At 54.1% G+C, this 11,119-nt stretch overlaps 1 protein-coding gene across 6 annotated transcripts in view; it reads right to left on the bottom strand.

Annotated features, from left to right (window-relative positions):
- Positions 1-905: 905 nt before the first annotated feature.
- The window catches only part of TASOR2 (transcription activation suppressor family member 2), a 44,823-nt gene continuing 34,609 nt past the window's right edge, over positions 906-11,119 (bottom strand). For 3 of the 6 annotated variants that reach the window (XM_052789621.1, XM_052789625.1, XM_052789626.1), the window contains 7 exons: positions 7,320-10,928; positions 6,320-6,445; positions 5,619-5,772; positions 4,880-4,985; positions 2,559-2,743; positions 2,035-2,149; positions 906-1,699 (listed from right to left, as the gene is read on the bottom strand). In XM_052789621.1, coding sequence (XP_052645581.1) covers positions 1,696-1,699; positions 2,035-2,149; positions 2,559-2,743; positions 4,880-4,985; positions 5,619-5,772; positions 6,320-6,445; positions 7,320-10,928 — 4,299 coding nt within the window. In that variant the 3' untranslated portion in view covers positions 906-1,695. Of the gene's footprint in view, positions 1,700-2,030; positions 2,150-2,558; positions 2,744-4,879; positions 4,986-5,618; positions 5,773-6,319; positions 6,446-7,319; positions 10,929-11,119 lie in introns of those variants that run through there. The other 3 variants (XM_052789624.1, XM_052789622.1, XM_052789623.1) reach the window with 3 other exon arrangements.

The raw sequence follows: 11,119 nt of genomic DNA, 5'->3' as shown, positions 1-11,119 counted from the left end.
TTCGGAGTGAGCCTTATTGATCCCCCGGCTCGGATCTTGCAGCCTGAAGCAATCCTGCGGTTGGGCGGCAGGCATACAGCGAGGAGCAGGGCTCGTCTTTATACACGGCGATGCTAAGTGCCAGGAAAAATGAGAATGTGCCTCGGAACAGCTTTCTCCTGCGCTTGGCCAGGTAGGGTCGCTGGTGAAGGGCTCATCCTTCCTTTCAGCCGCGGCGCTGCTGCTGCTGCTGAAGAGGAACTGGCTCTTTCACCACATCTCATTCACAAAGCCGTGCTGTGCTAAACGTAGCTGCGGCTGCCGCTTGCCTTCCTCCCTTCCCAGGCTTAGGGGCTTTTGGCACTTCCTCTCCCCCGGCAGCGGTTCCAGGAACCACTTTTCCTTTTGAAGCCCCCCCGGTGCCTGTAGTGCCGGAGCGAGCCACGTAGTGGTGGCAGGGGAGTTCTCCCTTGCCTTGTGCTTCCTCTCTTGAGCTCTTTTGGTGCTCAATAGCAACAAGGTGAGCCTTTCTGAAGGCAAGAGGGATCCTAACACATGTGGAAAAATGAGCTCCTTCCTCTAAACACTTCTGTTACCCCTCTCTGCTCTAACCTGGTTATTCCTCCGGCTCTTGTTACCCCTCTCCTGCTGGGAAGGAGGCAGGGAGTGAGCCTGCAACCCCGAGGCTCCGTGGGCCCACCACCACCTTTAGAGCCAAGCAGTCTTGCTCGCTCTTTCCTTCTGGCTTGGGCTTTAAAGCTCTGGGGTTAATTCAGAACAAAGCTGATTTCTGAGCTACGTGTGAGCTGGGAAAGCTGCTGTCCTCCACACCTGCTGAGGGAAACCCCTTTCCAGAGGGCAGCGGGCTGTGAACCTTCATTTTTAGGTTTTTATTAATCAAACACTGTACAAAGTCATCCTGTACATAATGTTCTTGCATTCTTTTATTAAAAAAAAAAAAAGAGGACACCCTTGTCCTCCACAGCAATAGGTAGGGTATCTTACAAAGGTCTTTAATGTGGCATTTTCTTCCAGGCGCGTGTTTGTCTGAGCTACCATAAATAAGAGCTTTTTTGTTCCTGGGTCCTGTCTTCTGGCTATTTACAAGACTTCCACGTGCTGGAATACACTCAAGTCCCAGCAGTTAAATGGTACCAAGAGGCAACAGGGGCGACTTGAAACGTAGTGTGGAGCAGACTGCTGCAGGCTCAGCGACACTCGGGCGGTGGTCCTGAACACCCATTTAAAATGTACACCCAGCCCAGTGGCTAACGCGGGCGTCTTGTGTACAGTATGTACAGCAACAGCCATGTGGAAAATGCTTTTATTATTGTGGACTCGTATTGCCCCTAACTTTCAAGTAAAAGGCTTTTTTTTTTTTTTTTTTATTTTATTTTCCTATTTCTTCCAATGTCAGCTGCACTAATAGCTTGAAAACACTCCAATAATTTAAAACTGTGTAATGTTAAAATAACCTCTGTCCTATATGCAACTCGATGGCAGGGAGTAAATCCCTGGGAGGATTCACGTTAGCCATCTTTAAATAATTTCTATATACAGAACTAGAACCAACCTTCCCCCGCCACCTCTCTGCCCACGGCTCCTGTGTGCAGCACCCCAAACCCAGCGGGGCGCGGGGGCTGTCCCGCAGAGGATGAGGATGCCCAAACCAGCCCCACAGGGTCTGCGGAGGAGCCGTGCCGCGGCTTCACTTCGTCACCTGCAACACAGAGACGTGGCACAGGTTATTGCTCTGCTCCCCTCCGCGCTCCAGGCAGCACCGACCTCTTGCAGAGCTTTGCCAGGACAAAGTGCCGGCGCGATTCCCGGTGCTGGCTCTGCCGAGCACGGGCCGTCCCGGCTACGGCTTTGGGATTCGGCCCTGAGCGTCGGCAAGAGCCGGAGCAGATCCTGTAGCCGGCACCTGGGGAAGGTCCCTGCTCTGCTGTGGGAGCAGCTGGACCCCACCTCCCTGCCTGCCACCCCGCAGACAACCCCGGAGCTGCTCCCAGCCTTTTGGGGGAGAAGCGGTCGATCCCAAGCTCCCCCCCTTACCAGTAGCTTCTTCTAAACGGGGCAGCCGCTTTCTGCACCGTCCCAAGGAAAGCGTTGACGTCGGCCACGAGGATTCCTTTGCTTTCGAGGACCTCCCTGCTAACGCTGGGCTTTTCTGCAAAGGAAGGAGCAGCACCATAGTTCAAACAAGCAAATGAGGTTGTTCTAAAACCTGTAGAAAATATCCCCAAATCCCACTGCAGTTATTCTGTTTTGCAAATGCGAGCAGATTAACAGCGCCGCTTTGCAACCAGCCTCAGCCCAGCAAGGCCAGAATTAGAGTGTGACATAAAGCCAGCCACAGGCTCGAAAAACTGCCAGATTTTAGCAGACCTCCAAAAGTCTGTTCATTTTGCCTTTTACTGCACTGACTTGCAATGAATCAGTTCCTGCACCTCAAATAAATGATTCTAGCAGAAATGGGAGGAAAATGGGGTGTTTCTTGTCCCTCCTCCACTGCCTCCCAGGCCAATTTAAGACAGTGCTCACGGGGATTGAGGGCAGCGCCCAGAGCCCATCCTTACCTGTGAGATACACGGCGAACCTGGCGCTGACGTGCTGAACCTGCAGGTTCAACAAGCACTTGACGTACTCGGATTTGGGGGGCAACCCGGAGTCGCAGGCGTGGTAGTGCAGCACCTCAATGAGATCGGCTCCTTGGCACGATTTGAGGATCAAGTGCTTCTTGCGGGCGTTGGCGTCGACCCTGCTGGGAGAGGGGCAAGGTGAAGGGATGAGGGGCTTCACCCCCTCTCTCCCCTCCCAGGGAATAAGCAGGTATGATGGGACCTGCCTTTCCCCCACGTGTTTTTCTTCCAGCCTCACGGGCACTTTTAGGCTTGCTACCCTGCACTAAATGGAAATGGCAGGAGCATCACCGTACGGATCACACGTGGAGCCGGAAAACAAAGTGACCCCTTGCTCCAGGCAGCTCGGACAGACGGGGTGTGCTGGTTTGGGCTGGGACAGAGTGAATTTTCTTCCCAGTAGCTGGTACGGGGCTGTGTTTTGGGTTTGTGCTGGAAACAGTGTTGATAACCCAGGGATGTTTTTGTTACTGCTGAGCAGTGCTCACCCAGAGCCAAGGGCTTTTCTGCTTCTCACCCCACCCCACCAGTGAGGAGGCTGGGGGGGCACAAGGAGTTGGGAAGGGGCACAGCCGGGACAACTGGTCCCAACTGACCCAAGGGATATTCCAGACCATGGGACGTCATGCTCAGCATATAAAGCTGGGGGAAGAAGAAGAAGAAGGAAAGGGGGGATGTTCGGAGTGATGGCGTTTGTCTTCCCAAGTCACCGTCAGGCATGATGGAACCCTGCTGTCCTGGAGATGGCTGAACACCTGCCTGCCCATGGGAAGTGGGGAATGAATCCCTTGGTTTGCTTTGCTTGCGCACGCGGCTTTTGCTTTACCAATTAAACTGTCTTTATCTCAACCCAGGAGCTGTCTCACTTTTACCCTTCTGATTCTCTCCCCCATCCCACCGGGGGGGAGCGAGTGAGCAGCTGCGTGGGGCTGAGTGCCGGCTGGGGTTAAACGATGACACCAGGGCTCATGATCCCACCACAATGGAGTCAAGAGATGCTACAGGAGCACCAGTGACGGAGCACAAGGAAAACACTTGCTCCACAGCAGCATCCGCTGATGAGGCTGAGTCCTCATCTCACAGAGTACAACGAAATACCCGACCGCGAGCTTCTGCAACACCTCACTGCTCGAGGACTGAAAACCAGGTCTTCAGAACGATTACTCTGTGCTATCACTGTAAAGGCTGAGCGTGGAGAGGATCTGAGATCTCTCCCCATTTGTTGTAGCATTTTCTGCTCAGACAGAACAGACCAGTTTCCTCTCTGTTCACAGGTTGTTACTAGAAAGCCGTCCTTTCTGGTCCGTGGTCTGGCACTAACAAAGGCAGCCTGCCTGATAAAAACCCTCCTCGCTGAGCTCAAACGTGATAAAAGCAGGACATTTCAATGGAAAGTAATCGCCATCTTACTTCTCTTTTTCAATTTGCATCATTTAAATACACGTTGTTGCAAATAACCTAAAATAAGTGGCAAATAGCAGCAGCAGTTCTGCTTTTCCCAGCAGAGTTTGATTTTATGCACTCCCACAACACACCGGTTCCTCTCCACATTACAAACTCAGAGCTCCTCCTCACTCCCCCAAATCCCACACGTTATGGGACAGAAAAAGAAAAAGCAAAGAGACAGCAGGGCAGAGAGAGGCCCAGGAAGGAACCCCAAGCTCCCGGAGCGTGTGTGTGCAGGAGCTGGGGTGAGCTGGTAGGAAAGGAGCTCAGTTTGCGGAGGCAGCTTTCAGAGCTTGCAGCTCCTCAAACAAAATTTGTGCTTTTCCTCAAGCCCCTTGCAGGCTGTAACGCTCACAGAGGGCGTCTCTGCCAAAGAGAGGGGGGAACTGCCTTATGGAGATACAGCGGGGTGCAAGAAGCAGCTGCCAGAGCTCTGCCTCATCCAGGATCACGTGCAAGACACAACATTTCAGGCCATCTGATCCTCTCCAGGTCCCATGTCCTGCTGGTCCATCTCATACAGATATTAAAAAAAAAAAAAAAAAAAAATCTATCACACTTGCTAGCACTCAAATGCTGACCTCCAGCAATTCCAGACTTGAGGCACATGGTCTCTCACTGATAAGAAAAGTTTGTATTTAAACAAAAATCTTCAAATTCATCTTGTAAGAGGCCAAAACCCAACCGAAGGCACCTAACTTGCCCTGTATCCCTGCAGTGAATGGGACACCACACTCCACCACAGTGGGTACATCCTTGCTGTGGTGACGAGGACAGCAGGGATGAGGGAGCTGCCACTGCAAAGCCGTTACCTGACATCTTCTCTGAGCTTCTTGCTCTCCTTGTAGTGAAGGAACCACTTCCACCTCCCGCTTCTGTTCAGCTTCTCCAGTGCCTTCACCACCTCTTTCAGTTGGCCTGGGGAGACAGCAAGAGCCAGAGGGTAACTGAGGGTGGAAGGGGTGCCTGGGGTTGCCCCAACGTCTGCTCAAAGTTGGGCCACCTGAGGTTGGTCAGGGCTTTGTCTAGGCAAGGTCTGAATTTCTCCAAGGACGGAGACTCACAACCTGGGTTGTAAAACCGGGATCCTGTCCTAGTGTTTGAACACACTTGCTGCGAATTTTTTCCCCTGGTATCTAAAAGGGTAAGCGCAACTTGTCCCTGTCACCTCTTGTCCCATCACTGCACACCTCCAGGAGGAATGTGGCTCAGTTTTCTCTGCCACTTCCCATTAGGGAGCTGAAGACAGCAACAAGGTCTCCCCTTTGTCCTCCCTTCTCCAGGCTGAATGTCCTTGTACAACCCCTGCTCCAGCTCCTCACCATTCTGGTGGCCCCTGCCATACCTAGATGTTTTTGGGAGCCCTGACCTGGACCCACTATCCAGATGGGGTCTACAAACGCCAAACAGAGGGAAAAAATTGCCCCCACTTAAAGCAGGAGCAGAGGACACCGATGGCAAGTTTTTGGAAGGTGTCGACAAACCAGCAGGCAAGGCCGGGAGCCGACACTGTGTGTTTCAATCCAAGCGAGAGGCCGCAGCGAGACTCACCCAGCGTTACCGTTTCCAACACCTCGTTGTCTGACACCATGAAGCCACCAGTATGAAACAGCTCCTGGTATGTGTGACCTGTTATATCTTTGGGACTGTCCACTCCGGCGAATACCACGTTTGGGCATTGCTTCAGCTTCAGCAAGCATGGGACCTGCTCAAGGCAGAGATGCTTTTGCACACACAGTTGCATTTCAACAGCATTTGCACTTCTCTGCAACCCACACCCGCTCCAGGGAGACCCGGGGAGCCCACCCCGTCCTCTGTCCGCACCACCCCAACACTCGTGTCTCCGTAGCTCAACTCCAAAGTCGTGGGTGGTGATATGGGGAGCTACAGGCAGCTCAGTCTGCTGCAATATTCACTGGAGCCCATGAGCCCAGGCTCGGCTGAACTGCTCTGTTATATGAGATAAGCTCAGCCTGACTCCTTTGAGCTGGGCTACTCCAAGTGACGTTATTCAGCAATCAAAAATGGAGACAGAAGAAAAGCAGAACTGACAGGCTTCGTGTTTTTGAAATACTTGTTTTTAACAGCTCTTCATGAAGCACTGTTCTTTCAGTGGAGAGAACAGCGTATCCACAGAGACTGACAATTAAATGTGCAGCTATATATAGTGTAAAATTAAAAACACCTTTAAAATGGATCCTGATATTAAAAAATATTGCTGGTAGAAATAAAAGAAGGGACTCAGGCCTTACGTTGTGGATGTGCGAGGAAATGTCTTCATTCCTGATGACAACAAGCAGCCTGTCAGTATCCAGGTGTTCCGCTTCGCAGAAGCTCAGAGGCTCGATCTCCACGTGGCCGTCTTTCTTCAGCAAGGTCTGAAAGAGAAATCGTGTAAGAAGGTTTGTATGGAGAGTATCTTCACAACAGCGGTGCCATGCTCCCGGCACACATGCACCTGGGGACGAGGAGAGAAGAATGAGACAGCAACCCCAACCAGGCATCCTGGTGTCAAGGGCACCCTATGGTGTCCGTCTGTCAACGGCACTGCGTGCTCCAGGCCGCGGCTCCAGCCAGCGGTGGAAGAAGCAGCCATTTACCTTTGTTGGCAAAAACCTTTTAGAAAACCACCTTGAGTGTCTCACTGTAGCATGTGTTGGGCCTCTTCGCCATTTTGGAACAGCAAATCCTCCCATGCAATCACCCTCCCTGAGTTTTCAACCCTTTAATGAGAGCTTGAGCAAAAGCCACCTTGCAGGGGTTGAGTTTGGGCTGCTCCTGCATAAGCTCAAATCTGTTTTGGCCTGGGGGATGTTCAAGTGATAGGACAAGAAGAAACAGCCTCAAGCTGCATCAGGGGAGGTTTAGGTTGGATATTAGGAAAAATTTCTTCACCAAAAGGGTTGTCAAGCATTGGAACAGGCTGCCCAGGGCACTGGTTGAGTCACCATTCCTGGAGGCATTTAATGTAGACGTGGCATGTAGGGACACAGTTTACTGGTGGACTTGGCAGTGCTAGGTTAACAGTTGGACTTGATGATCTTAAGAGTCTTTTCCAACCTAAATGATTCTATGATTCTAATTTCTGGTGGTGTGAGCAGAGACGAAATGGCAGAGGCAGCTCCTGGCTTAAGGGAACCAAACACCACCTGTGTTGGGTTGAGCAAGCTTGCCCTGCACCTGCTCCTGCTGCCCTCAGCTCTCACCCCAGGGCCACCCGTCCCCGTCCAGGCCAGCGGGGCTGGCTGTTACCTTCACTCTTGCAAAGAAAGGGTCCTTGCCCGTCTCCACCAGGTAGAACATGCCGGCGTGGCCGCAGGCCTCCTTGGCCACGCTGCGCAGGTGGAAACGCAGCGCGCTGTACAGGTCCTCGATCATCTCCTTGAAGGCGGCCATCCTCCCAGGGAGGGATGCGCAGGTCCACTCGCTCGCGGCCTCCCCCTGTGCCGGGACCGGCCCTCCGCCCTCGCTCCCCGCATCAGCCCTGCTCAGCATCACCCTGTTGAACTCAGCGTACTCATCAAGGATGACTGCGATGTCCCCCTGCAAGTCCTTTAGCTTATTATCGTACTTAAGCTTGCTGAGGTGGAAGGGAGCGGCGCGGCCCTGGCTTGTGGTTTGGGATCTGGCCCTGCTCCTCTCGTCGCAGAATGTGTCCTGCCACGGGGTACACGGATGCCCCTGCCAGCTGCTTCGCTGGTGCCAGCCGAGCCCGCTCGGCCATGTGTCTGAGGGCAGGATCGTCACCTGCAAAGGGCTCCTGCTCTGCGGGGAGAGCGGGACAGAAGCTTCTCGCACAGGCAAGGTCTCAGACATCACCTGGGGAGAAAAGTCTTGTGGAAAGATGCTTTTGGAGGTAGAAAAGGGTGGTTTCCCACTCCTTAGGATTTGTTTTAGCTTATAATGGAAACGGAGACACTCCATGTCCAAAGTGTGCTGGGTGATTTCCTCAAAACCCCTCCAAGTCCCCCTCAGTGACCTTAACAAATGCGGCTGCCCCGTGCAGTGTCTGCGCCTCTCTGAAGGCTGCAAATTTCCCATCCTCTCCTCGCACTTTTTGGTGACCACAAAGTTCCGGTAGTCCTTGGTGATCCCCTGGCTGTCCGTAATATTGACATACTGGGGAATGCGCCCGCTGCTGGCTTCCCCTGGGCCGATCGGCCAGCCATGCTGAGCTTGTGAGCAGCCCCCCTCTGCGCCCAGCGAGCCGCAATCCTCGCTGCGCCCCTCCACATGCACCAAGCTCGCGGAGGAGGAGTCGCAGTTAGTCCTTGCGCCTGCAGCATCCACAGATCTGTAGGAACTCCTGGCTGTAAGCAAGGACCGTGAAGTCCCCCCAGAAGACTCCTGGTCTGAGTCGCTGGAGGAAGTCTGAAATAGATCCTCGGAGGTCAAGCCCATGCGTCTGTCTTTGCTGGGGAGCTGCTTTGCCCTTGGGAGCACGTCCAAAATATCCTCAGCGTCACTAAGCTCCAGGCTTTCTCCAGAGAGCCCCCTGTGTTGATGTAACGGCAACACTGGAAAGGGGAGAGTGGGGATTTCTCCCTCTCCCACCTCCACGCTGGCATGGTGCAGATCAACAAACACGTCGGATCCCTTGGCCTCGTGCTCACCCTGATTGCACACAGACTGGGGCCTGCACAGTGGCATGAGCAACTCTTCTGCTGAAAAAGATCCAGGGCTAGCAAAAGGGATGCTGCTTCCTCCTTCTAAATCCTCATGCGGGATAGGTTCCTTCTCATGGCTCCCTACCATGTCTGCTGCTTGGCCCCCAGGGCTGGCATACCCGGAGCAGGCGCCTGGTGGCAGCTGTCCCACGCAGCAGGACCTTGGGGCACCATCGGGAGCCAGACTCACGCTGGGGGAACACGTCCCGGGGTGCACACTGAGGACTGAGTCTGGCTCGAGGTTGTGCAGACCTGCCTTGTGGTTGTGCAAAGCAGGAGGAGGCACCGATCTCGAGTTACGTGCCACGAGCGCATCCACAGGGGAGCTCTTTGCTGGCTCTGCAGGGCACGGACACACGTCTTTTTTCACCTCTTCTGCACATCTGGGCTTTAAGGAGCCATCTGGGCTCTTGGCAGCCACACTCACACCTGCAGCACCTACTTGCTCGCAGGGCTTCCCGTGCTGGTACAGGATTGGCCCCTGCTCGCTTTGCTCTAACAAGTGGTGGGGGGGGTCTGCGTCTCCGCCGTGGGGGAGAGGGTCCTGCTGCGGCAGAGAAGCAGGAGCTGAGCCTCTGTGGACAGGTGGGGACAGGCTGTTTGGGGAGCTCTGCTGCTGTCTGGGGTGCTCCTTCATGGCAGACATCCCCTCTCTCACCGAGGAGGAGGGCTCTGATTTCGAGAGGTGATGAAGAGAGGTCTCTGGCTCCTGTGGTGCATTAGCCACCATTGCTGTGTTTGTTTTGTCACTCCTGGGGGACTTCACGGCACCGAGGCACAGATCATTGCTCCCCGCAGCTTCAAAGTCACCTGCTAAGGCTGTACAGTTGAAGGCGAAGCCCTGGCCATCCCCTGCTCCCAAGGACTCATGCAGCACATCTGTGGGGTTGGCAGAAGGGCTGCTACGCTGTTCTTCCACCAAAACCTTGTTCCCTTCTTGGTTTGATTCACAAGGGCTCAGCGAAGTGAGGTCCACACAAACATCACCTCCACACCTTTGGGAAAGGCAGCTGCTCTCTCCCAGGTTGCTCTGTGATGGAGACTGGATGCTTGCCATGGCCTCCTGGTCCTCTGGAGCCGTCCCAGGATCTGTTGCTCCATCAAGTGACGTGAGGCAGACAGAACTGGAGTCAGGAGACGAGGTTAGTGACAGTCCCTGGCCATACAGTGACTCGAGGCCAGCTGTGCCAGCAGCTTTGCTCCCAGCAGGCACCCACCTTTCTGCAGAGGGCGCACGATCCTTGTCTTTCTGCTCCAAGCTGTCCCCGAGCGTCTCTCCAGCAGGTCCCAAGTTGCCCGTAATGCTGTCTGGCTGTGCCCCCCAGACAAGGCTGGGATCAGGTGATAACAGCAGCATCAACCCACTGTCACGGGGCGACCCCACATTGGCTGGAGTGGCTGCGTTTGCCAAACCAACGCTGTTTGTCTCTGCACTTGAGGCGGCCAGAGTCTCCCAGGGTTCTTGCAGTGTGTGCAGGCTTGGTGCCATCTCACCAGGAAGTCCTCGAGGGCCAGTCCCAGTCCCATCTGACAGCACTGGTGTTGATCTGCCTGGGCAGGAGGACGCTAAGGCAGTGGGGCTGGGCACAGGGCCCTCTCCAGGAACGTCAAAGTCCTTCAGACATGCCGAATTCACTCGCTTCTGCTCACTGAGTTCACGCTCTATGTCAGCATCACCGCTTTCAGAAAATACTAAATCAACAGGCCCCAGGACTGTGCTTTCATACTCAGAGTCCTCTTTCTCTTTTTTTCCCTCCTCCACCTCTTCCTCCTCTTTTTCTGGATGTCCAAAGGTGTCTTGTGATTCCCTGCCTTCCCCACTGGCTCCATCCAGCTTCGCACTTCTGGGACTCGCTTCTAAGGACATTGAATCACAGGCACGTTGCAGTCCGTTGCTGGTGGCCCAGCTGCCATCGTCAACCTCCATACAGTGCCCAGCATCTCCCATGCCCTCTCCATCCTTGGGAGGGCCAGGGCCACCCCCTGACCCTGCTGCCCACATGCTCTCCTGCTGCTCTCCACGTCCATGCAGCGTGCACGGGGCATCATTCCAGGGAGCCGTACTGGAATTTGGGGCTTGGCTGCATGGGTTTTCCCTGCCCAGTGCAGCTGGAGGCTTGCTGGCATTGCCAAGCTCATTGGAAGGGCTGGGGGTCATCATAGCGTCCAGCAGTCCCTCCCTGGGTGGCTTCTTCTGAAACAACACAATTCAGAGGTTAATCTTCAAGGGAGGCAAATGCAGGAGCCAAGACACCCGTGCAGGAGGACATGGATATTTTAAATGCTCAAACTTTGCAAGTACAACCACTCCAACAGCATCTGAGGACATCAGTTTGAGTTTGTCTCTAAAATAAGTCCAGGTTGAATCCTTATCCCATGTGAGCC

This window comes from Harpia harpyja, chromosome 6, assembly GCF_026419915.1.
Source record: "Harpia harpyja isolate bHarHar1 chromosome 6, bHarHar1 primary haplotype, whole genome shotgun sequence".
Taxonomy (NCBI): domain Eukaryota; kingdom Metazoa; phylum Chordata; class Aves; order Accipitriformes; family Accipitridae; genus Harpia; species Harpia harpyja.
Note: the sequence above shows the minus strand (reverse complement) of the source record. Positions and strands in the feature narration are given on the sequence as shown.